Source organism: Talaromyces rugulosus, chromosome I, assembly GCF_013368755.1.
Source record: "Talaromyces rugulosus chromosome I, complete sequence".
NCBI lineage: Eukaryota > Fungi > Ascomycota > Eurotiomycetes > Eurotiales > Trichocomaceae > Talaromyces > Talaromyces rugulosus.
In genome coordinates, this window is record NC_049561.1 from 1469569 (window position 1) to 1489901 (window position 20333).

A 20333-nucleotide genomic window follows, 5' to 3' on the forward strand; every position below is an offset into this window, starting at 1 on the left:
TCTATGCTGCCGGGCGTGTATCCGATTCTGACTTGATCCCCGATATTGCAGGACACATGTTGCTCATGACTCATCAGCAGGGAAGTTAATAATAGCTTTGTGAATAGTCACTATGTCAAATCACCCGTGGCTTCACCCGGGTTCATTAGATTTGAGTCCGGTCAACTAGACCCCTGTACCAGGGAAAGCTCCTGATTTGCTAAGCACGACCGTGGCTCTTTCTCGTGAGATGTAACCTTTCATCATGTTCTGGCCAGCAGCTCGTTAGCTAAAACAGAAAAAAAAAAAAATTGCAGGCGACTCACCTTGTATATCATGTTGGCCAACAGACACTCCACTTCATCCATGTCAATACGAGACTTTTCATCGGCTTTTGTGCCAATACGCAAAGCAGCTGCAAATTCAGCCAAAGGCACACGTGTTCGTCGGATCTGCGGTTGTCCATCTTTACTCGGTTCGAATCCACCGACGACAAAGACTTTCCGAAATAGATTTCGGAGGGCGAGATCACGGCCTCTTTCGAGTGGCAGGTATATCCGACGCTTAACAAATTGGTCCGCTGCGGCAGACATGGCGTTATCAAAGCCAACGAGGTTTCCTTGTTTGATGCAATCGCAAAGTGGTCGGAGGAGCTGTTCTAGGCGAGGGAACGGAGCAAGGAGTTCTCGGCTTGGTAGTCTGTGGGTGGTGACAAGATGGCAGGGAATCAGGTAGGTAAGAATTAACCTTGGAAAGAAAAAGTTAGCTTAGCACCAGCAAATCAAACTGCATTGGCTCACTCTTTATTCTTCCAAGCATCTGCTTTGCACATAAGCCAAGCTTGCGTAAGGCTTTCTTCGGCCTATAAAAACATTAGCTCGGGGCTTGAACGTAGGCTTGAATGAGAGCTGTACTTCTTTGTAGTTCTCCTCCAAGAAATGAATGAGCCCGACATAATAATTAAAAGTTACAATGTGCGATTTGGGGAACTGGTCGAATTCCGGCAGGTCGGCCGATGACGCATATAGAGCACGTAGAACATTCTTGGAAAGTCCCACTTGATTTAACTAGAAATACACGTCAGTCCCGTCTCGGTGAGAACGAGTAGGGCCGAGGGGAATAAGTTCATGCCTTGAAATACGTTTTGAACAATAGATTGGTAGTCTCGTATATGCCCCATTTCCGTGACTCTTCCATGGGAGCTCTATGATACTGTGTATCAGCTTACTGACTAATACGGGGCTGCCTGGCTTACCGGTCACCCAAGCAAAGCGTGAACATCCGATTGATTGTTCTCGCAGCATCCTCTAGGTTAGCATTCTTTTCTACGTTTGACACGACATCGTCTTGAAACCCGTTCCCGAAAGCGCCTGCGTTTGGGGACGATTCCGAAACAGAATCTGCTTTTATGGCGAAGGCGCGCAGATACTTTCCCGCAACATAGAGGCAATGTATCGTCCATGCCGCAAAGTGGTTGGATGAATAGCCCCGGATCAATTGGTTCGTGAGTTCTTTCCACGCTTCAAACACTTTCAGCCAACTGCCTTGGCCCTGTTGGACTTGGACTAGTTCCGAGATCGTTATCCAATAAGCATTGAAGACCTGGACCCAGGCGTTGCCTTGCTGCTTGTTCAATTTTGTTCCCGTGCGTTTATCATGAAGGAGATGGTGGCGGATATCCTCTTCAGAGTGCGCGCTGTTTGTCATCTGGTAGAAATCCATTAGGCGATTCCGGTCATTTGCAGTGGCGACGGGGGTCAGCGCAGCAGCCAAGCGCGGGCCTGACCGCTGGGCATGGCCGGCCTTGAAGTCGGCAAAGACAGAGGCCATGGCTGTTGTCTGTGTTGTGCAGCTGTTTGGTTGAAGCGCAAGTTGTTTGCTAGAAGGAACAAAGATGGCTGATGCTTTGCCAGAGCGGGGCCCACTCCGCGCGCCGTGACTGGCCGGCGTGTCTTTCATCCCGCAACTGTGGCTGATGCTCCCAGAGTGGCTAGCGCCTGCCTCAGCCTCTCCACGTCGCTTAAGCGGGAGGGCCACAGCCCTAGCACCCAAGAACTTCACAATTCTCCATTTTCGGGCCTCTCTCATACTGTCAGCGGCAACCCTTCTTCAGGAGATTCGACAAAACAACGACAACAGTGAGTCTGATCTTCAGTATTCCACATTCGATCACGATTGCTAACTACTCTCTGCAGATGGGTAAGTTTGCAATTTCCACGACACGATTCTCCCGGGCTCCCAGTTTCGATTTCCATTCTGCCCAGACAAGACGACGATTCCTTTGAACCACTACAAATGATTACACACAATACCCAACATGTTTATCGCGATGCGCATATTATTCAATCCCCATCAGACTTTGACTGAACCGCTTTTCACGGCCTGACACTGGCTGTGGTATTTTTCTCGCATCCCAACTATTTTTCCAACATCCCAAAAAGACCTACTTATATATTCGACAATTTTGTATGGGATCGACGACTCTTGACCTGGCAAATGGAAATCGAACGGCTTCGGGGAATTGTTTTATTGACATGAAATTGCAATACTGATGGATTTTGTTAGGTCGTCTCAACGAGTACCAGGTCATCGGGCGTCACCTGCCTTCCGAGGCGAACCCGACGCCCAAGCTGTACCGCATGCGCATCTTTGCCCCTAACACAGTTGTGGCCAAGTCGCGTTTCTGGTACTTCCTCACCAAGCTGAAGAAGGTCAAGAAGGCCAACGGTGAAATCGTCAGCCTCAACGTCGTACGTATATCCTAGGATGGATCTTGCACTGGATACAGGAATAAAACTAATGCATCGCAAAGATCAGCGAGAAACGCCCTACCAAGGTCAAGAACTTCGGTATCTGGATCCGTTACGACTCTCGCTCCGGCACCCACAACATGTACAAGGAGTTCCGTGAACTCAGCCGAACCGACGCCGTCGAATCCTTGTACCAGGACATGGCTGCCCGCCACCGTTCCCGCTTCGGCTCCATTCACGTAAGTCTTGCTGCTGCGGTTTTTGTATGAAATACGTGAATTAACAATCCTCTAGATTCTCCGCGTTGTTGAGATCCAGGACAGCGAGAGCATCCGCCGCCCTTACATCAAGCAGCTCCTTGCCAAGGACCTCAAGTTCCCTCTCCCTCACCGTGCTCCTCCTCAATCCACCAAGAAGATCTTCGCCTACCAGCGTCCTTCCACTTTCGCCTAAGCGTACTGTGTTTCTTTTGGGGTTTGAGGGTTTGCGGTTCAATAATTGTCTATGGCCATAGCATTTATATGGGAGAAAAGCATACGAAACGAAGAAGGCATTTTTTGGCTGCCTCTATGTAGGGGATGATGGTCATGTCAGTCCTGAGGATGCCCTTTACAAATGATATCAAAATTTTACATCTTCACGTTGTCATTATCTTCGTAGCGAGTGTACCTGAACAAGCGAACTCAAGGTACCTAATGTAGTACGCCAGTCTATAGTATCCCTAATACAGTAGATGGAAAAGTCCGACCGCTATACGTTATAACAGCGCTGTTATTACTCCAGAGTCTGACGGATATAAAACCACCGGAAGACCGACAGATTAGTAAGCGCAGGGCGTATGGCGTCATAAAAGCCAATGGCGGAGCTTGTCGGTCGCCGAACCAGTAAGCATGCAACTCACCACCCGCAATTCTTGAACCCTTCCCATGGTCACTTTCCTCTGAATCCCATCAATTTCAATTTCAGTGAATTAGAGTGTTGATTTGTTTTTTTCATCGCTTTCTCTTCAACATGTTTTCGCGATCCGCTTTCAGATTGTCGCAGCCCGCTCGACAGGTACGGTCCCTCTAAACACAACATTAAATAACAAAAACAAAAAAGAGATCTAACATAAATAATCATTACAGAGCTTCCGCAAGTACTCCACCGAGACCCCTGCGAAGAGCAACAATGTCGCGACCATCGCCTTTGTTGTAGGTGCCATTGGTATCGGTGCCGGTATCTACCGATACACGCAGCAAAAGGGTGCCTCTGCTGAGGTGGCTAAGCAGCGTGACAATGCCTTCACTGGCGGCGACCAAGGTTTCATTGGCCTCAAGCTCGGAGCCATTGAGGTTCTCAGCCCCAACACCAAGAAGTTCCGCTTTGAATTCGAGGACAAGGAGGCCGTTTCCGGCTTGCACGTCGCATGTAAGCAGTTGGCAAGAGGAGAGTGAAAAAATAAGAAAGAACACGCTGACGATAGAGTGTAGCTGCCCTCATCACCAAGTTCAAGCCTGAAGGTGCTGAAAAGGCCGTTATTCGCCCTTACACCCCGGTCAGTGATGAAGGTATGGACCAATTGTATTGGATGTTTGCCTCGCCTTGACGGTTCTAACTGGAGCAGAGCAACCCGGCTACTTGGATCTTATCGTCAAGAGCTACCCCGAAGGAGCCATGTCGCAGCACATCCACAGCATGAATGTTGGCCAGCGCCTGGATTTCAAGGGCCCCATCCCCAAGTACCCTTGGGACGCCAACCGTCACAACCACATTGCCCTCATCGCCGGTGGTACCGGTATCGCCCCCATGTACCAGCTGATCCGTACCATTTTCAAGAACCCCGAGGACAAGACCAAGGTCACTTTGGTGTACGGCAATGTCAGTGAAGACGACATTCTGTTGAAGAAGGAACTGCAGGATTTGGAAAACACCTACCCCCAGCGATTCAAGGCCTTTTACCTCCTCGACAAGCCTCCCAAGGAGTGGACTGGCGGCAAGGGCTTCGTTACCAAGGAGCTTCTCAAGACTGTGCTTCCCGAGCCCAAGGAGGAGAACATCAAGGTCTTTGTTTGCGGTCCGCCCGGCCTGTACAACGCGATTAGCGGAAACAAGAAGAGCCCTCAGGACCAAGGCGAGCTGACTGGTTACCTCAAGGACCTCGGCTACGGTCAGGACCAGGTCTTCAAGTTTTAGAGTGGGGATGAAGCTCTCTCTCTCTGATTTTGTAAATCTAGCGCCATTGTTTTCTTTTGGCAGCCATGTAACTGTTAGATCGTGCTATTTTTCCTTGTTCATCCATTGATACCTTGGATTGAACAAATGCATTAGAGGTTTTACTTTCAATTATAGTATTCTTCACAAGTGGGATCTTTAATGTTTCCTGTGTTTTTGAGGACCAGTATTGAACCGTTGGCTCTTGTGTACATGGAAAGGCTTTCCTCATTAGGAAATATATCCAAGAACTTGAAATTCTCAGTTGAGCCATTTAAATTATACAACCAGCGAAGAGAGGTACATATCCAGAAATTTTAATGTCGACATCGGTGCAATGATGTCCTCATTATGTAGTGCTGGTACCTATAGCCTATAAGCAATAGGCTGCGGCTTATAGTAGCAGTTAGGCAATGGGCCGGGCTGGGCTGGTGACATACTATTACAAGGTGATATTTAACCAAAGAAAACCAACCACAATAATAATAGTAGTAGTAGTAGTGGTAGTAATAATAATAATATAATAATAGTAATAATAGTAATAGATTATTGGCAGTCGCTATCTCAAAAATACAGCCTTCCTTTCTTTTCTTTTTTCCCTGTCCTATCATGGACAACTTGACAAGAGCATCTAGAACCCTAGCAGGGCCGAATCGGAAGGCAGCCTACAATGGCAGGCATCAAGTCTCGTCCAAGGCCGCGCATTAGCGGCTGGGTGCGGGGCATGTGTGCCTCTTATCACAGTGACACTGCAGGCCCCGGGGATGCTGTTTTCGCACTGTTAGGGAGGAAATGGGTGGGAAAACAAGAAAAAAAGAATTTAAAAAAGAATTTCACTACAATAAATATAAAGGACTAGTATGAATGAGTTAATAAATATTTAGTCGCCAATTTCAGTTTGTTGCAAGCCAGGTCGAGCACCAACGCGTGAAGAGCTACAGGCTGCAAGGCGCCCTGAAACCCAAGCCTGGAGCCCGGACGAGGCCTAAGCACGGCAGCACTGTAGCACTGTAAGCAGCGAGCAGTGAGCACTGAGCAGAAGGGGGGTGGAGCGGACTAGCAGCGAGCCCAATGAGCCCCCGGCGTGGGCGCTGAGAGTGCTGGAAACAGCGCTTAACTGTTTAGGGGCCCCCGGCTGACCGAAAACTTTTCCTCAGCGTCCCCCCATAACATTTAAGGCTCTAAGCCCTCGCCACCGCGCCCGCCCTCTCCAGCACCTTCCTCCTCTCATTGTTACCCTCACCTCCTCTTCTCCACCACCCTATTACATATTACACTACACACCACACACGCAAACATGTCGCGCAAGGACGACTCCAAGGCCAAGGACGCCATCGTCACCGTCAACATCGACGACTTTACGCGCACACGCGACAACGTAAGTTTATCTCTTTGCTAGCTTTGTTGCTGCCGGATTCCCAGTCCTGCGCGCGCGGCCCTGTTGTCGTCCCCCAGCGCCGCCTGGACGCGCCGAGCAGCGCTCCCCGCGCGCGCATTCCAACCCTTCCTGATGTGCGCTTGTTTCTTGCTTGTTCTTTGCTTGTTCTCGCTTGTCTCCTCGAGTGTCTATTCCTGTACCGTAGTTTTTAGCTATTTTTCCTCGTTCTACTTACGAAACTGCTGTGCGCGTGTTGTGTTTGTGTCTGTGTTGTGTACGATGGCAGCGTCTAGCCTCTCTGTTGCTATTCACCAGGTTACGGCGCAAGTCCAGCAAGCATGCGCCGGCCTGCAATTTCTTTCCACGCACACATCTAGCCCCCAGGAACAACAGCTAATCTACTCCCAGGTCATTGTCAGCCTTGCCACGCTGCAGTCCGCGGTGTCGGACCTGTCGCGTGCGTACATCAACCATGCCAACACCGTGCTGAACCGCGGCCCCATTACCGTCGAGAGCAGCCTGAGCTCTGGACTCGCCGGGGGCCTTGCAACCACCCTGCTTGAGAATGGCCTGCTGGGCGCCGGCTTGCCGCGCCACTCCAGTCCACCTGAGGCCACCAAGCCTGAGGTCGGCGACAAGAAGAAGCGCAAGCGCGCGCCGCCTGACCCCAATGCTCCCAAGCGCGCCTTGACCCCGTACTTTTTGTACATGCAGCACAACCGTTCGCAGATTGCGTCCGAGTTGGGCCCTCAGGCAAAGCCCAAGGAGGTTTCCGACGAGGGCACCAAGCGCTGGGCTGAGATGCCCGAGGAGGACAAAGCGGTTAGTCTCTCTCTCTCTCTCTCTCTCTAGTCGTTGTCTAACCATATAAATAGGTCTGGAAGAAGCTCTATGCCGACAACCTTGCTGTCTACAAAGCCAAGATGACCGCTTACAAGGCCGGTCTTCCTCTCCCAGATGACGACAACGCCAAAGCCGACAACCAGCTGCAGCAGAGCGTTGCTGCCGCCGAGGCCGAAGCCGCTGAAGACGACGATTCCAGCTCGAGCTCTAACGAGGACGAGTCTTCAGAGGAGCCTGCCAAGGAACCCACCCCTCCCCCCAGTGGCAAGCGTCGTCGCGTCGGCGCCAAAGCAGCCAACAATGTGTCGACTCCTGTGTCAGCCAAGAAAGCCTCGCCCGAGAAGAAGAAAACTCCTGCTCCCAAGAAGACCGAGACGAAGGAGGTCAAGGAAGCCAAGGAGCCTGCCTCCACGCGCAAGTCCCTGGGCACTTCGGCCGACGGCAAGCCCAGCAAGAAGAAGCGCAAGAGCGACGTTGGTGCTAAAGAGTAAAGGCCATGTTGTTACCGTTTTCCCATCTTCATCCTTTTTTCGCAACCTCTTGCTTTGTACATGATTCTTTTCTAGCCAGCTACAATATTGGAGCTGCTTTGGGTGTGTCGTCTATTTGATTGATAAGTCATTCTCCTTCGGCGATGGTCTCGCCCGGTATAGCAGGACATCAAGGGCGAACTTGTTTTTTGTCGGGATTCTTCTTTTTCTTTAATATTTTTACCTAATCTCTCCTTCTCTTGTTTATCGCTTGTCTGTCCATTTGATACCTAGGTGTAGGTTAGGTTAGGTTAGGTTAGGGTACGGGGTTCGTCGGTTTTGCAAATGTCAGAGACCTAAAATTAATGCAATCCTAGTTAAGCTCCGGTCTTGTCTTAGATCAGAAGATTAGGATACGTAGTAGTATTCATTCTTGTCGGGGTAGAAGTATGACCTGATGCAATCGAATAATTGGGCCTATGAGTGGTGGCTATCTTATCAGTTGCATGCCGTTTTGCCCCTCCCATCGACCTTCCCCGGCTTTTATCTTTTTTTCGTCTGCTTTGCTTTCAGTTCCTGCATGTCCACAGAACTTTTATACTCGCTGGGCTCTTCAATTCGAGCTGTGAGCTAGCAACAAAGAGCCGGCAAACATGCAGCTCATTCCGAAAGAGGTATGTGTAGCTGACTGAACCTGCATTCTTTTTTTTGACTGCTTTTCCGTTGCGAGCCGCATGAGAGAGAGACAAAAAAAAAAGCCCGCAAAACACGCCAATTTCAAAGCTCTTAAATATGTCCGTTGCTGATAAGTACCGGTAAAGATCGACAAGCTTGTCATATCCCAGCTGGGTTTCTTGGCCCAACGCCGGCTTGCGCGTGGAGTCCGCTTGAACCATGCCGAAGCTACCGTACGTAACTGTTCTAGACGAGCTTGCGCTGAGAGGAATATGTATGCTAACTCTGTGGTAGGCCTTGATATCTTCGAACCTGCAGGAAGTACGTTGACATCAATCAGTGCCAGTATTGGCTTGCCCCTCTCCTTTTCTTTTCGCTTTCAAACTGACTTGACCAGCTGATTCGCGATGGAAATCATACTGTGGCAGACCTAATGTCCATTGGCAAGACAATGCTAGGCCGTCGACATGTTCTTCCCTCGGTCGTCTCTAGTCTTGTCGAGATGCAGGTTGAAGGAACGTTTCCTACGGGCACCTATCTAGTCACCATCCATCACCCTATTAGCTCAGAAGACGGCGACTTGGAAAAGGCCCTGTACGGCAGTTTCCTACCAATCCCACCGCAAACTGCATTTCCAGATCCAGATCCTCAAGACTACAAAGCTGAAAACCAGCCAGGCGCTGTGATTGTAGTCAAGAACACACGCATTGCGCTCAACGGTGGTCGGAAACGCATCAGACTCAAAGTGATGAGCAAAGGTGATCGACCAGTTCAGGTAAGTTCCTTTTTTTTAGAGAGTAAAAAAAAATTAAGGAGAAACAACTTAGCAAGACTTATAGGTTGGATCCCACTACCATTTCATTGAAACGAACCCACAGCTTCATTTCGACCGCGTGAAAGCGTATGGTTATCGCCTCGATATCGCGGCCGGCACTTCGGTTCGCTTCGAGCCTGGCGATACCAAGACCGTCACTCTAGTTGAAATTGGCGGTAACAAAATCATCAATGGTGGCAATTCACTTGCATCCGGGAAAGTCGATACCAGCCGAGTGGACGAGATATTGCTTCGACTACAGCAGGCTGGGTTTGCGCATACCCCCGAGCCTGCCGGAGGAGATCTGGGCCCTATTAATCCCGGTTCGATGGATCGTGAAGCATACGCGCGGATGTTTGGTCCGACAACTGGTGACATTGTCCGGCTGGGGGCTACTAATCTTTGGATCAAGGTTGAAAAAGACTGGACCACGTACGGAGACGAATGCACCTTTGGCGGAGGAAAAGTATTGCGCGAAGGCATGGGCCAGGCTTCGGGCAGAAGTAGCAAAGATTGCTTGGATACAGTCATCACAAATGCACTAATTGTTGACTGGAGTGGTATATACAAGGCCGACATTGGCATCAAGGACGGTATAATTGCCGGGATTGGCAAGGCTGGAAATCCCGATGTGATGGATGGTGTTCACCCGGACTTGCTGGTGGGATCTTCAACCGATGTCATTGCTGCAGAAAACAAAATAGTCACTGCAGGTGGTTTCGATACGCACATTCACTTTATTTGCCCGCAGCAGGTCAATGAAGCCATCTCGTCTGGAATTACTACCATGCTGGGCGGTGGAACAGGGCCAAGTACTGGTAGCAATGCTACCACATGCACCCCAGGCCCCAATCACATGCGCCAGATGATGCAAGCCTGTGATGCATTACCGGTCAATATTGGTATCACCGGGAAAGGAAATGACTCTGGCAAGCAGAGTCTTCGAGAGCAGTGTCTTGCTGGCGCTGCCGGGTTAAAACTACACGAGGACTGGGGAAGCACTCCGGCTGCCATTGACTCCTGTCTTGAAGTATGCGATGAATTCGACGTTCAGTGTTTGATCCATACGGACACCTTGAACGAGTCTGGCTTCGTCGAGCAAACGATTGGGGCATTCAAAAACCGCACGATTCACACTTACCACACAGAGGGTGCCGGTGGTGGCCACGCGCCCGATATCATCTCTGTCGTTGAACATTCCAACGTGCTACCCAGCAGCACAAACCCGACCCGACCTTTTACTCTCAACACGCTCGACGAACACCTGGATATGCTGATGGTCTGCCACCATCTTTCCAAGAATATTCCCGAAGATGTAGCCTTTGCCGAAAGCCGTATTCGCGCAGAGACAATCGCTGCTGAAGACGTGCTTCATGATTTGGGAGCCATCAGCATGATGTCTTCTGACTCCCAGGCCATGGGCCGCTGCGGCGAGGTTATCCTGCGCACCTGGAACACGGCACACAAGAACAAGCTTCAACGAGGCACTTTGTCCGAGGACGAGGGCACGGGCGCTGACAATTTCAGGGTTAAGCGGTATATCAGCAAGTACACCATTAACCCAGCAATTGCCCAGGGCATGTCGCATCTCATTGGCAGTGTTGAGACCGGGAAAATCGCGGATCTTGTCCTGTGGACTCCGGATAATTTTGGTACCAAGCCGAAGATGGTTCTTAAAAGCGGCATGATCGCTGTTGCTCAGATGGTATGTATATCTTTTTTTTTCTTTTTCAGAATGTCTTGAAATGTGACTCACTTTGTGTCTAGGGAGACCCAAACGCTTCCATCCCAACTGTCGAGCCTATAATCATGCGTCCTCAATTCGGGGTAAGTTTGCTCCATCCTTTTTTTTTAAGTTTACTGACAGCTTTTTTATTAGGTCCTCGTCCCCTCAACCTCTATAATGTTCGTTTCCGAGGCCTCTATTTCTCAAGGCATCGTTCAAACATACAACCTGCGAAAACGTATCGAACCGATCAAGAACTGCAGAAACATAGGCAAAGGGGATATGAAGTACAACGATATTATGCCGAGAATGAAAGTTGATCCGGAAAGATACGTGAGTTTATTTTTTATTTTTTACTTACTTTTTGACGTTCAAGCTAAGATAAATAGACCGTCGAGGCAGATGGACAGCTGTGCACTGCCGAACCGGCAACGAGCCTGCCTCTGACACAGCAATATTTCGTGTATTGATTTGAGGTAAGTTTGGAGAAGGTGGATATTTGGAAATTTGGATATCTGGCCATCATAACTTGGTGTTTATAATTAAATTGAAGCAAACAACAAAATCATGAAAAATAAACGCGCCGCATCCCAGGGTATTTCCATTTATCTGATGCATTGATTCTATACAACATGCAGAAGACCCTAAAAAAAACCTCCCAAAATTTATTCAAAATTAACAACGTTGAAGGCAAGGTATATATGAAAAGGAACAGAAATGCAGTCAAAGATCTATAACCTCATTTAGTTGGCTTCACCAAAACAACTTGAAGAGAACTAAAAACTTACGTCATGGCAGATTCGGTGAAGATTGGGCGAAAGAAGAGGAGGACAAAGAAGATGACGATGATGATGATGAAGATGACGGTGCTGATGAGGAAAAAGACGATAAAGAGGACTCTGTTGTCAAGTGCGTTTGTTGTTGGGGAGAAGAGTTGTTGACAGGCGCTCCAAGTATTGCCATGGCTCTCATCTGCATCATCTCTCTTCGAACCGGGTCATGATCCTCTTCGGAGTTATCAGACTGCTGTTGTTGTTGTTGTTGCTGTTGCTCATCCGAAGAGGAAGAAGAAGGCGACGAACGACCTCTAGCCCTGTCAACCAACCCCCTCACTCGAGCCTGCACTCTCTCAAAAAAGCTAAGGTACAACCCCTGCAACTCCATCTCGCGGTCATGATGACTATGCAATCTCCGCATCCGCTGCTCGCGCCGCACCATAAAGTTGGTTACTTGCTCAGATATAAACGACGACGGCAGAACATTGTGCTTGCACACGGGACAGGTGCTCCCATCGCGCATGAGAAATGCATCCACGCATTCCGGATGGAAGATGTGAGTGCACGGAAGCTCGCGTACAAGTGACGAGCCAGGTACAAAGTCGTCGAGGCAGATGGCGCATGTTAGCTGCGAAAATGTCAGGCGGTATCTGTTTCGTATGCGTGGAGGTGGTGTTACTTCTTCGAGGATGGCGGAGATGCTTTCGTCGTAGTTTTCTTGCTGTTGTTGTTGGACTTGTTGCTGGTGGTGGTTGTCGTTTTTATGGAGCTGCTGAGGAGCTTGCGTTTTCAATTCTTCATTTTCTTCACTCTTTGAATTGGGTTCCTGAGGAGACTCCTTTTCTTCGGAAGCAGGCGTCTTGGAGTCCGGGTCTATAGGCGATTCTGCTGTGTTATCCGGATAGACATACACAGGCAGCTGCGAAAGCAAATGGGGAGGAACAACAAGGCGCTTGATGCCCAAATGTTCCAAGTCGATTTCCCCCGCCACAAGTCTTTGCTGCAAGTTTACTCGTCGCTTTTTCTGCACGTGCTGCGTTATCACATATGCGAGAAGCATCACAAACACGAGTGCGCCCAGGATGGCGAGGATAAAGACCCAGATGCCCGGCACCGACGAGAGGGCATCCGCTTCTAGATCTCCGATCAGTCTTACGCGATTGAAAAAAAGAGAGATCCCGGCTTACCAAAATTGAAAAGCGTATATAATCTCGCACATCGAACCGAGTACGCTGTTTCCGGAGAAGACTCGAGACTGCTATTGTCAGTCGATTGTCGCGAGTACTCCGATAACTGATGCATAAGCCTCGAACCCGAAGGGCCTGGGATGGCATAAACGGGGAAGTCGTTATCCTTTTTCCAGTAATCACTATCGCCCAGATTCCACACCCCACTGTTGCTCGAGGGGGGTTTGCTCGTGTCACGGCTGTTTGGTTGGTAGAAGATGACTGCCCGCGCATTCTCCCGTCTTGACGCGGCGAGATATGCCTGTGTGCAGTCCCTGTTCACCCAGGGAGCGAGACCGATGATGTCGTGGTCGTATTCTGGCAGATCGATGCGCCGTGTCACATTTTGAGGGATATATGGCGCTGTTATGTTGTTGCAGGTGTCCATCGCTTCGAGAGTTGGAACGAATAGTAGTCCTCGGTATGAATCCTCAGCTGGGGCGTTGTTGTCGGAGAGAGTTCGTATTTTGCCATCGATGGCATATTGAAATGCGAGACTTTCCTAGATAACTGTGAGCTTCTGTTCCTAAAATAAGGTCTCTAGTTCATACATTGCTATACGACGTGCCGCAGTTCAACGTGCTTGGCGCTGCGAATAGGGTGACTGCTGTAGTAATCGTTTGCGCAGCTACATAGCACAGTTAATCCTAGTAAGCCTCACAATTTTTGATCAATCATACCCATGGCGCAATCAATTCGTCGGCATACAGCCCAGTTGTTAACGGGAAATGGGCATCTCTCAGTGAACAGGCGAGTTTGAACAGAGTATCGGGGGGGAAAGACAAAACAAAATTATCTTAGACGAGGGAAAAAGTTCTGGACGTTCATAATACACCCGGAGATTTGTTACCATTCCGGAAGTGGCCGAAAATGGCAAAGAATGTGCGATTGGTAGTAAACACCATGTTTGCGGAATTAGGAATGTTGAACACCCACACATACACACACACAAAACATTTGCGTTCGTTTTGGCAAACGGGCTAATGGATACAATTTAGCTGATAACGGGCAAGAGAGTACTACATGATATGTAAATGTGGTTGAAATGATCTTATGCATTCGACAGGCTCTATATTGATGTTGTTGAGCCGTGCTGGTGGGTGACGTCAAGATAATCCTAAATCGTTAGAACAAGTATCTCGCAAGAGGAAAAGATATTACCATGAATTCGTATCAATTGATCTTTTACTGTCTTGCTTTACGCTGGGCTTACTAGCATTGTTCTGGATATGATATCGAGTCCATGTTTACGTATATAACTTGAGCGAAGTACAGAAACATTCAATATCTGGTGTTTTGCGCCGACTGTAAATCGCGACTCTAAAGTCCGTTTTGACATGGAGTGATACCAGACTCCCACCATCGGAGTATCTTCAAGATCAATAGGTAACGCAAGATCCATTTTGTTATGAATTACGATTTTTATATATCCTACAAGTCCACGCAGAGTTGAATCACGTGAGCGAAAGTCTTGGCAGGGAGGAGCTACGAAATGTGAGATGAAAACTATTCTATTCTATTATCTGTCACTCTACCGACTTGGTCATTCCTATTCCTCTGAGATTATTTTTCAATGGTGTCAGCAATTATCTTGGAAAAACTAATTTCCAGGCACAAACCGAGGGAAAACATGAGGTGAACGGTTTATGCCTGAGGCTAGTCTACAGCCTCATGCACCTGTCAGACTACCCCGCATCGCGACTTGTTGCTTTACTACTATCTCGTCTTAGCTCTAGATTTTCTTTGTTTTGTGTACGTGTATCGATAGTTTTCTGTTCCATTGCATTGATCGACGCCCGGGAAGTGAAGCACATATGTCGACTGCCTCCCCACAATGCCAAAGAAGTTGGCCCATGATGACTACACTGTCGGTTGGATCTGTCCATTGGAGGTCGAGCAAATCGCGGCATTGGAGATGCTAGATGAAGAACATGGGCGTCTTCCACAGTCTCCAGGCGATCACAATGTGTACAATCTCGGCAGTATTGCCGGGCATAATATCGTCATTGCCGGGCTGCACCAGGCAGGCAATAGTTCGGCGGCTGTAGTTGTCACTCAGATGCGAATGACATTCCAAAATCTAAGATTCGGCCTATTGGTAGGCATCGGAGGGGGTGTGCCTACGAAGACCGATAGCGGCATCATCTGCTTGGGAGATGTTGTCGTAAGCAAACCTGTAGGTGGACACTCCGGTGCAGTGCAATATGATCGTGGAAAGGCCAAACATGGGAACTTTGAGCGCATCGGTTCTCTTGCTCCGCCACCAGTAGTCCTTCTCAATGCTGCGCAGGATCTGGCAGTCAAACGGGCCAGGGCGCATGAGGACCCTATTGGTAGGAATGTTAAGAGGATCGATACTAGCATTCAAGGCCTCCGAAGGTATAAATACCCCGGTCCAGGGGAGGACAATCTATATAGGCCGGAGTATCTGCACCTACGACCTGGAGTGTCCTGTGACGAATGTGGATGTGATCCTTCGCAGCGAATTCAGCGAACTACTCACGGAGACGAAGACGATCGGTCACATGTTGTTGTTCATAGAGGGATAATCGCCTCTGGTGAACTAGTCCTAAAAAACGCGATATTACGAGACCAATTGGCTCACGATGGCCTATTGTGTTTTGAGATGGAGGCAGCAGGCGCCATGGCTGATTTTCCTTGCATGGTGGTTCGTGGGATCTCAGACTATTGCGACTCGCATAAGAATGATCACTGGCATGGTTATGCAGCTGCAGTGGCTGCAGCCTATGCGAGAGAACTTTTTTTTCATGTGCCAATGGATCCGAAAAGGTATGTGTGTCAAAAACCAGATGGGTGGTCGGCATCCAGCTGATCATATATCCAGTTCTTTGCCCTGGGAGCTATTACAGCAGGCGAGACAACAAGATTTCGGAGAGACGGCATTGAGAGAAAAAAGGATAGAAATCCTCAAGCTACTCAATACCACTCCATATCGAGACCGAAAAGATCGAAACCCAGACCGGATTCAAGGGACTTGTGAATGGTTTACAGAACATGAACTCTTCCTAGATTGGCAACAGGCCAAGAACTCCCGACTGCTTTGGGTATCCGCAGATCCTGGATGTGGAAAGTCGGTATTGGCAAAATACTTGGTTGACTCTGTCCTTCTGACCACAGCGTCAAGAGCAACGTGTTATTTTTTCTTCAAGGATGACTTTGAGGATCAGAGAGGTGTTATTGGTGCTTTGTGCTGCATCCTCCATCAATTGTTCATACAGAAACGAAGCCTACTCTCCGAACGGATTCTCGAACGGTTTGAAATTAGTGGGGAGAAGTTCGACCGCTCCTTTAGCGAGCTCTGGGATATTCTTCTCAGCATTGCTGAAGATCCGAACGCTGGTGAAATTGTTTGTATTCTTGACGCAATTGATGAGTGTGAAGATAAAGGCAGGTCTCAACTTGTCCAGGCACTGTGCAAACTATACGGTACTCAGACAAATTTTAATTTAAAATTTCTCCTGACTAGCAGGCCCTACGGAGGAATTCGGCGGGGCTTCCAGCCGTTAGAGATCCCTGGAATGCCCATTATCCATTTAAGTGGCGAAAATGATACTGAGATGGAGAAGATTTCCAAAGAGATCGACATTTTCATCAAGGCAAGAGTTCGGGGAATTGGAGCAAAGCTGAAGCTTACAGCTGAGGAAGAAGGCCTTTTGTTCGAAGGGCTTATGCGTGTTCCAAATAGAACATACTTGTGGGTTCACCTTACGCTGGACCTGATCGAGAGCGACCCCAATATCGATAAATATGGAATAGTTAAAACGACACACAACCTCCCGAAAACTATCGATGAGGCATATGACAGGATTTTATGCAAGAGCCGAAATTTTGCAGAGGCCAAGAAACTGCTCCATATTGTTGTTGCAGCAGAACGTCCCTTAACTCTGAAGGAGATGAACCTAGCGTTAGCCCTTAGGAAATATCATAAGTCATATACTGACGTTGATCTCTTACCTGAAGATCGTTTCCGTGAAAACGTGCGCGACCTCTGCGGCCTCTTCGTCACAGTCAATGACTCGAGGATATATCTACTCCACCAAACTTCAAAGGAATTTTTAGTTCAAATTGCCTTTACAGTTCCCCCACAGCACATCAAACATGACGGTCTTGAGTGGAAAGAGTCGTTGCGGCTGCAGGTTTCACATGGAATTCTTGCTGAAATTTGTATCCAGCGCCTGCTTTTCGCAGAATATGAGTCTCATCCCGTGAAGAAAGACGGGATGTCGAGCCAGTATACTGATAGTCACGTCTTTCTTGACTATTCTGCCAAATATTGGGCGGCTCATCTTCAGGATTCAGATGGTGAAAATGATATAACGACAGACCTTATCCTAAAATTATGTGACGCAAAATCAAATCGTTGCCTGACTTGGTTGAGGATTTATTGGACGAGCACAAACACAGAATTTCCGGAGAATTTCAACGATCTTATGATCGCATCTTACTTTGGATTAACTGCACTAGTGAAACAGAAACTTCATCGGGGCGGTATTGACCTGAACTCTAGAGATAGTACATACGGACGATCGGTCCTGTCATGGGCTGCAGAAAATGGGTCTTACGCTATTGTGAAATTATTGCTCAAGGCCGGCAGAAGCTCTTTGAAGAGAATCATGTCGTTTCGCAAGGGGGCTGAGGTCGACTCAACAGACAGGTATGGCCGAACACCGCTATCATACGCAGCATGGAATGGACATGTCGCTGCCGTCAAGCTGTTGCTCAAGTCTGGAGCGCGAGTCGACACGATGGACGAAATTGGAGGCACACCGCTGTCTTACGCACTGGTGAACGGACATGATACTGTGGTTAATTTGTTGCTCAACAAAGAAACAAAGATTGACTCAGAGGATAATATTAGCAAGACGCTGATGTTTGAAGCTGCAAAGAAGAAGCATGATGCTGTGGTGAAGTTGTTGCTCGAGAAGGGTGCTGACTTTGAAGAAAAGGACGATTCAGATCGAACGCCATTATCATATGCAGCAGGGAATGGACATGAAACAGTGGTTAAATTACTGCTTCAAGAGGGCGCAGACATTGAATCAAAGGACATTTCAGATCGAACGCCATTATTATGGGCAGCTGGGAATGGTCATGCAACCGTGGTGAAATTGCTTCTTGAAAATGGTGCTCAATTTGAGTATAAGGATATCACTACTCAGAATCCGCTCTTACGAGCCGCAAGAGATGGGCATAAAGCCGTTGTTGGATTACTGCTGGAGAAAGGTGCTGCCTTAGAGGTCAAAGATCAACTTGACCGAACACCATTGATATGGGCAGCCATGAATGGGTACGACTTAGTGGTGAAATTGCTACTTGAGAAAGGCGCCGAGATCGAGTTTCAAGACAGCTCTGGCCAGAGCCCGCTCCTATGGGCGGCCAAGAATGGGCATGACGCTGTGGTGGAGCTGCTGCTTAGCAAAAATGCCAATTTCGAGTTCAAGGACAATACCGGCAAAACACCACTTTCATGGGCAATTGAGAGTGGGAATGGGCAAGTGGTCATGTTGTTGCTCGGAAAGGAAGCCGGTAATCCTGACTCGCCGGAGTTGAAGAGAGTCAGACAGATTAAACAGGAAAACGCAAATTTTGCAGAATGCAAAATGTTGCTCCTAGGTATGCCTAGCGTTCTCCATTTGACTCATATTTTTACTGACTATTTAAAGGCACATCAGAGAGCGGAAAATCCACCATTGTGAAGCAGATGAAAGTCCTACATCAGAATTCATACACAGAAGAAGAGTTAACTCTATATCGATTTACCGTTTTCAAGAATCTCATTGATTCGATTCAAGCGTTGATAGAGGCCATGTATTCCTTTGACTTAAAACCAACGACACAAGAAAACCAAGAATACTCAAGCTTCCTTCTGGAATACAGACTTGAACCCAGTCCGAAAACGCTTCTTGATACGAAAGTTGGAGATGCCATATCTTCTTTATGGAAAGATGAAGTTATCCCTAAAGTCATGGAACGCCAGAAAGAATTTTATCTCATGGATCCTGCAACTTAGTATGTGACACCGAGTACATGGAGATATTCTTTGCTAACAGGATATCAGTTTTTTCGATCAAGTCAAACGGATATCCGCCGGTAACTACATTCCTACCGTAGACGATGTCCTGAGGGCCAGAATTGTAACAACTGGTATATATGAGTCGCGAATACGTATAGGGAATTTGGGCATCCAGTAAGGCCAACTTCGAAAGCACTGCTTTTACTTTCAATAGCTAACCTCCTACAGCATGTTTGATGTTGGTGGAATGCGAAGCGAAAGGAAGAAATGGATACACTGTTTCGAAAATGTGACTGCAATTGCATTCTGTGTGGCACTGAGCGAATATGATCAATTCTTATTGGAAGAAAATGAACAGGTATGTTACAGAATTTGCATCAGAATGTTCTAGACGTCAATTATATGGGAAAAACAACTAATAATGTTGTTCGCTAGAACCGAATGATGGAAAGCCTGCTCCTGTTCGATTCAGTGGTCAATTCCAGATGGTTTATGAGAACTTGCATCATCTTGTTCCTGAACAAAGTCGATTTGTTCAGAAAGAAAATACCTTACTCTCCGCTTGGAGATTACTTTGGTGATTTTAGCGGTGGAACTAACGTAAATGCTGCTACCGAGTACTTTCTTTGGCGATTCAACATAGTCAATCGTGCACAGCTTAATCTTTACGCTCAGTGAGTGCTCTTTTACCTTCAAATTTGGTTAGCGTCACAAGCTAAATCTTCTTCAAGTGTCACTCAAGCTACTGACAGCACGAACATTCGTCTCGTCTTTGACGACGTCAAACAAAAAGTCATCCAGAATTCACTCAAAGACTCCAAGGTATTGTAGAAGTAATGAGGCTTCTATGAATGTTCTTTATATAGAGTAATCTAGGTTCGACATATACATCGATTCATACAAGTCGGAGTCTAGGAAGAAGTGGACACTGATCAATGGATTTTAAAGTATAAGGTCAGGATGGATTTTGAATGTACATAGAATTTATCATCTGTTTATAATGGTGCGCCATTTCTATCTCCCTGATCGAATGATCGGCATTGACAGCAGCGGAAGTCTGTATATGCTCTAGGCAGCGCACATGGGACTCCTGAATCTAGATGTGGAATGAGCGCACAATCGTAAACAATAACGCCACCTACAAATTACATGTCTACTACTCTCCGAGACATTTTGTTTTTGATAGCATAATAGACCGGTTCTTGTTGTGTCGCAAAAATGACGATTCTCATTCAATCTTCAATGTTGATAAAATATGGTTCCGTAGATCAGGTGCTCTTTTCCACTGACCAGGACAAGTCTGATGTCGTATTTTCGTGTAATATTCTTCCTAGAGACTTTTATACCGCAAATTCAACGACTAAAACAGCCATAGTAATAGTATTCAAAGTTTTATCACAGATGTTCAATAATAGTAACAGAACGATAAGCCTCGCCCTTAGCGCCGATTCCGCCAAGGCGCTTTCCCA

General features: G+C 47.7%; 6 protein-coding genes across 6 annotated transcripts; 4 read left to right on the forward strand and 2 right to left on the reverse strand.

The window, feature by feature from the left end:
• Positions 1–165: 165 nt before the first annotated feature.
• TRUGW13939_00490 (uncharacterized protein) lies at positions 166–1809 on the reverse strand (the record flags this gene model as incomplete). Its single annotated transcript, XM_035483697.1, has 6 exons — positions 166–249; positions 306–726; positions 780–841; positions 894–1046; positions 1121–1181; positions 1235–1809. The coding sequence occupies 6 exons, from the start codon at positions 1807–1809 to the stop codon at positions 166–168; spliced, it is 1356 nt and encodes a 451-aa protein (XP_035339590.1).
• Positions 1810–2174: 365 nt separating this feature from the next.
• TRUGW13939_00491 (uncharacterized protein) lies at positions 2175–3182 on the forward strand (the record flags this gene model as incomplete). The annotated part of the gene is made up of 4 exons (XM_035483698.1): positions 2175–2178; positions 2545–2729; positions 2792–2968; positions 3024–3182. 4 exons carry the CDS (start codon positions 2175–2177, stop codon positions 3180–3182), a joined length of 525 nt encoding a protein of 174 aa, XP_035339591.1.
• A 558-nt stretch (positions 3183–3740) lies between these two features.
• Positions 3741–4904, forward strand: TRUGW13939_00492 (uncharacterized protein; the record flags this gene model as incomplete). The annotated part of the gene is made up of 4 exons (XM_035483699.1): positions 3741–3785; positions 3857–4139; positions 4202–4279; positions 4336–4904. The coding sequence occupies 4 exons, from the start codon at positions 3741–3743 to the stop codon at positions 4902–4904; spliced, it is 975 nt and encodes a 324-aa protein (XP_035339592.1).
• Positions 4905–6219: 1315 nt separating this feature from the next.
• Positions 6220–11298, forward strand: TRUGW13939_00493 (uncharacterized protein; the record flags this gene model as incomplete). The annotated part of the gene is made up of 10 exons (XM_035483700.1): positions 6220–6300; positions 6709–7122; positions 7176–7616; positions 8435–8521; positions 8583–8609; positions 8686–9063; positions 9128–10807; positions 10870–10929; positions 10982–11161; positions 11218–11298. 10 exons carry the CDS (start codon positions 6220–6222, stop codon positions 11296–11298), a joined length of 3429 nt encoding a protein of 1142 aa, XP_035339593.1.
• A 273-nt stretch (positions 11299–11571) lies between these two features.
• TRUGW13939_00494 (uncharacterized protein) lies at positions 11572–13514 on the reverse strand (the record flags this gene model as incomplete). The annotated part of the gene is made up of 5 exons (XM_035483701.1): positions 11572–11604; positions 11822–12738; positions 12792–13332; positions 13382–13458; positions 13511–13514. 5 exons carry the CDS (start codon positions 13512–13514, stop codon positions 11572–11574), a joined length of 1572 nt encoding a protein of 523 aa, XP_035339594.1.
• A 1150-nt stretch (positions 13515–14664) lies between these two features.
• TRUGW13939_00495 (uncharacterized protein) lies at positions 14665–19695 on the forward strand (the record flags this gene model as incomplete). Its single annotated transcript, XM_035483702.1, has 7 exons — positions 14665–15620; positions 15676–18464; positions 18515–18860; positions 18910–19038; positions 19093–19222; positions 19300–19538; positions 19596–19695. 7 exons carry the CDS (start codon positions 14665–14667, stop codon positions 19693–19695), a joined length of 4689 nt encoding a protein of 1562 aa, XP_035339595.1.
• Between the last annotated feature and the right edge of the window lie 638 nt (positions 19696–20333).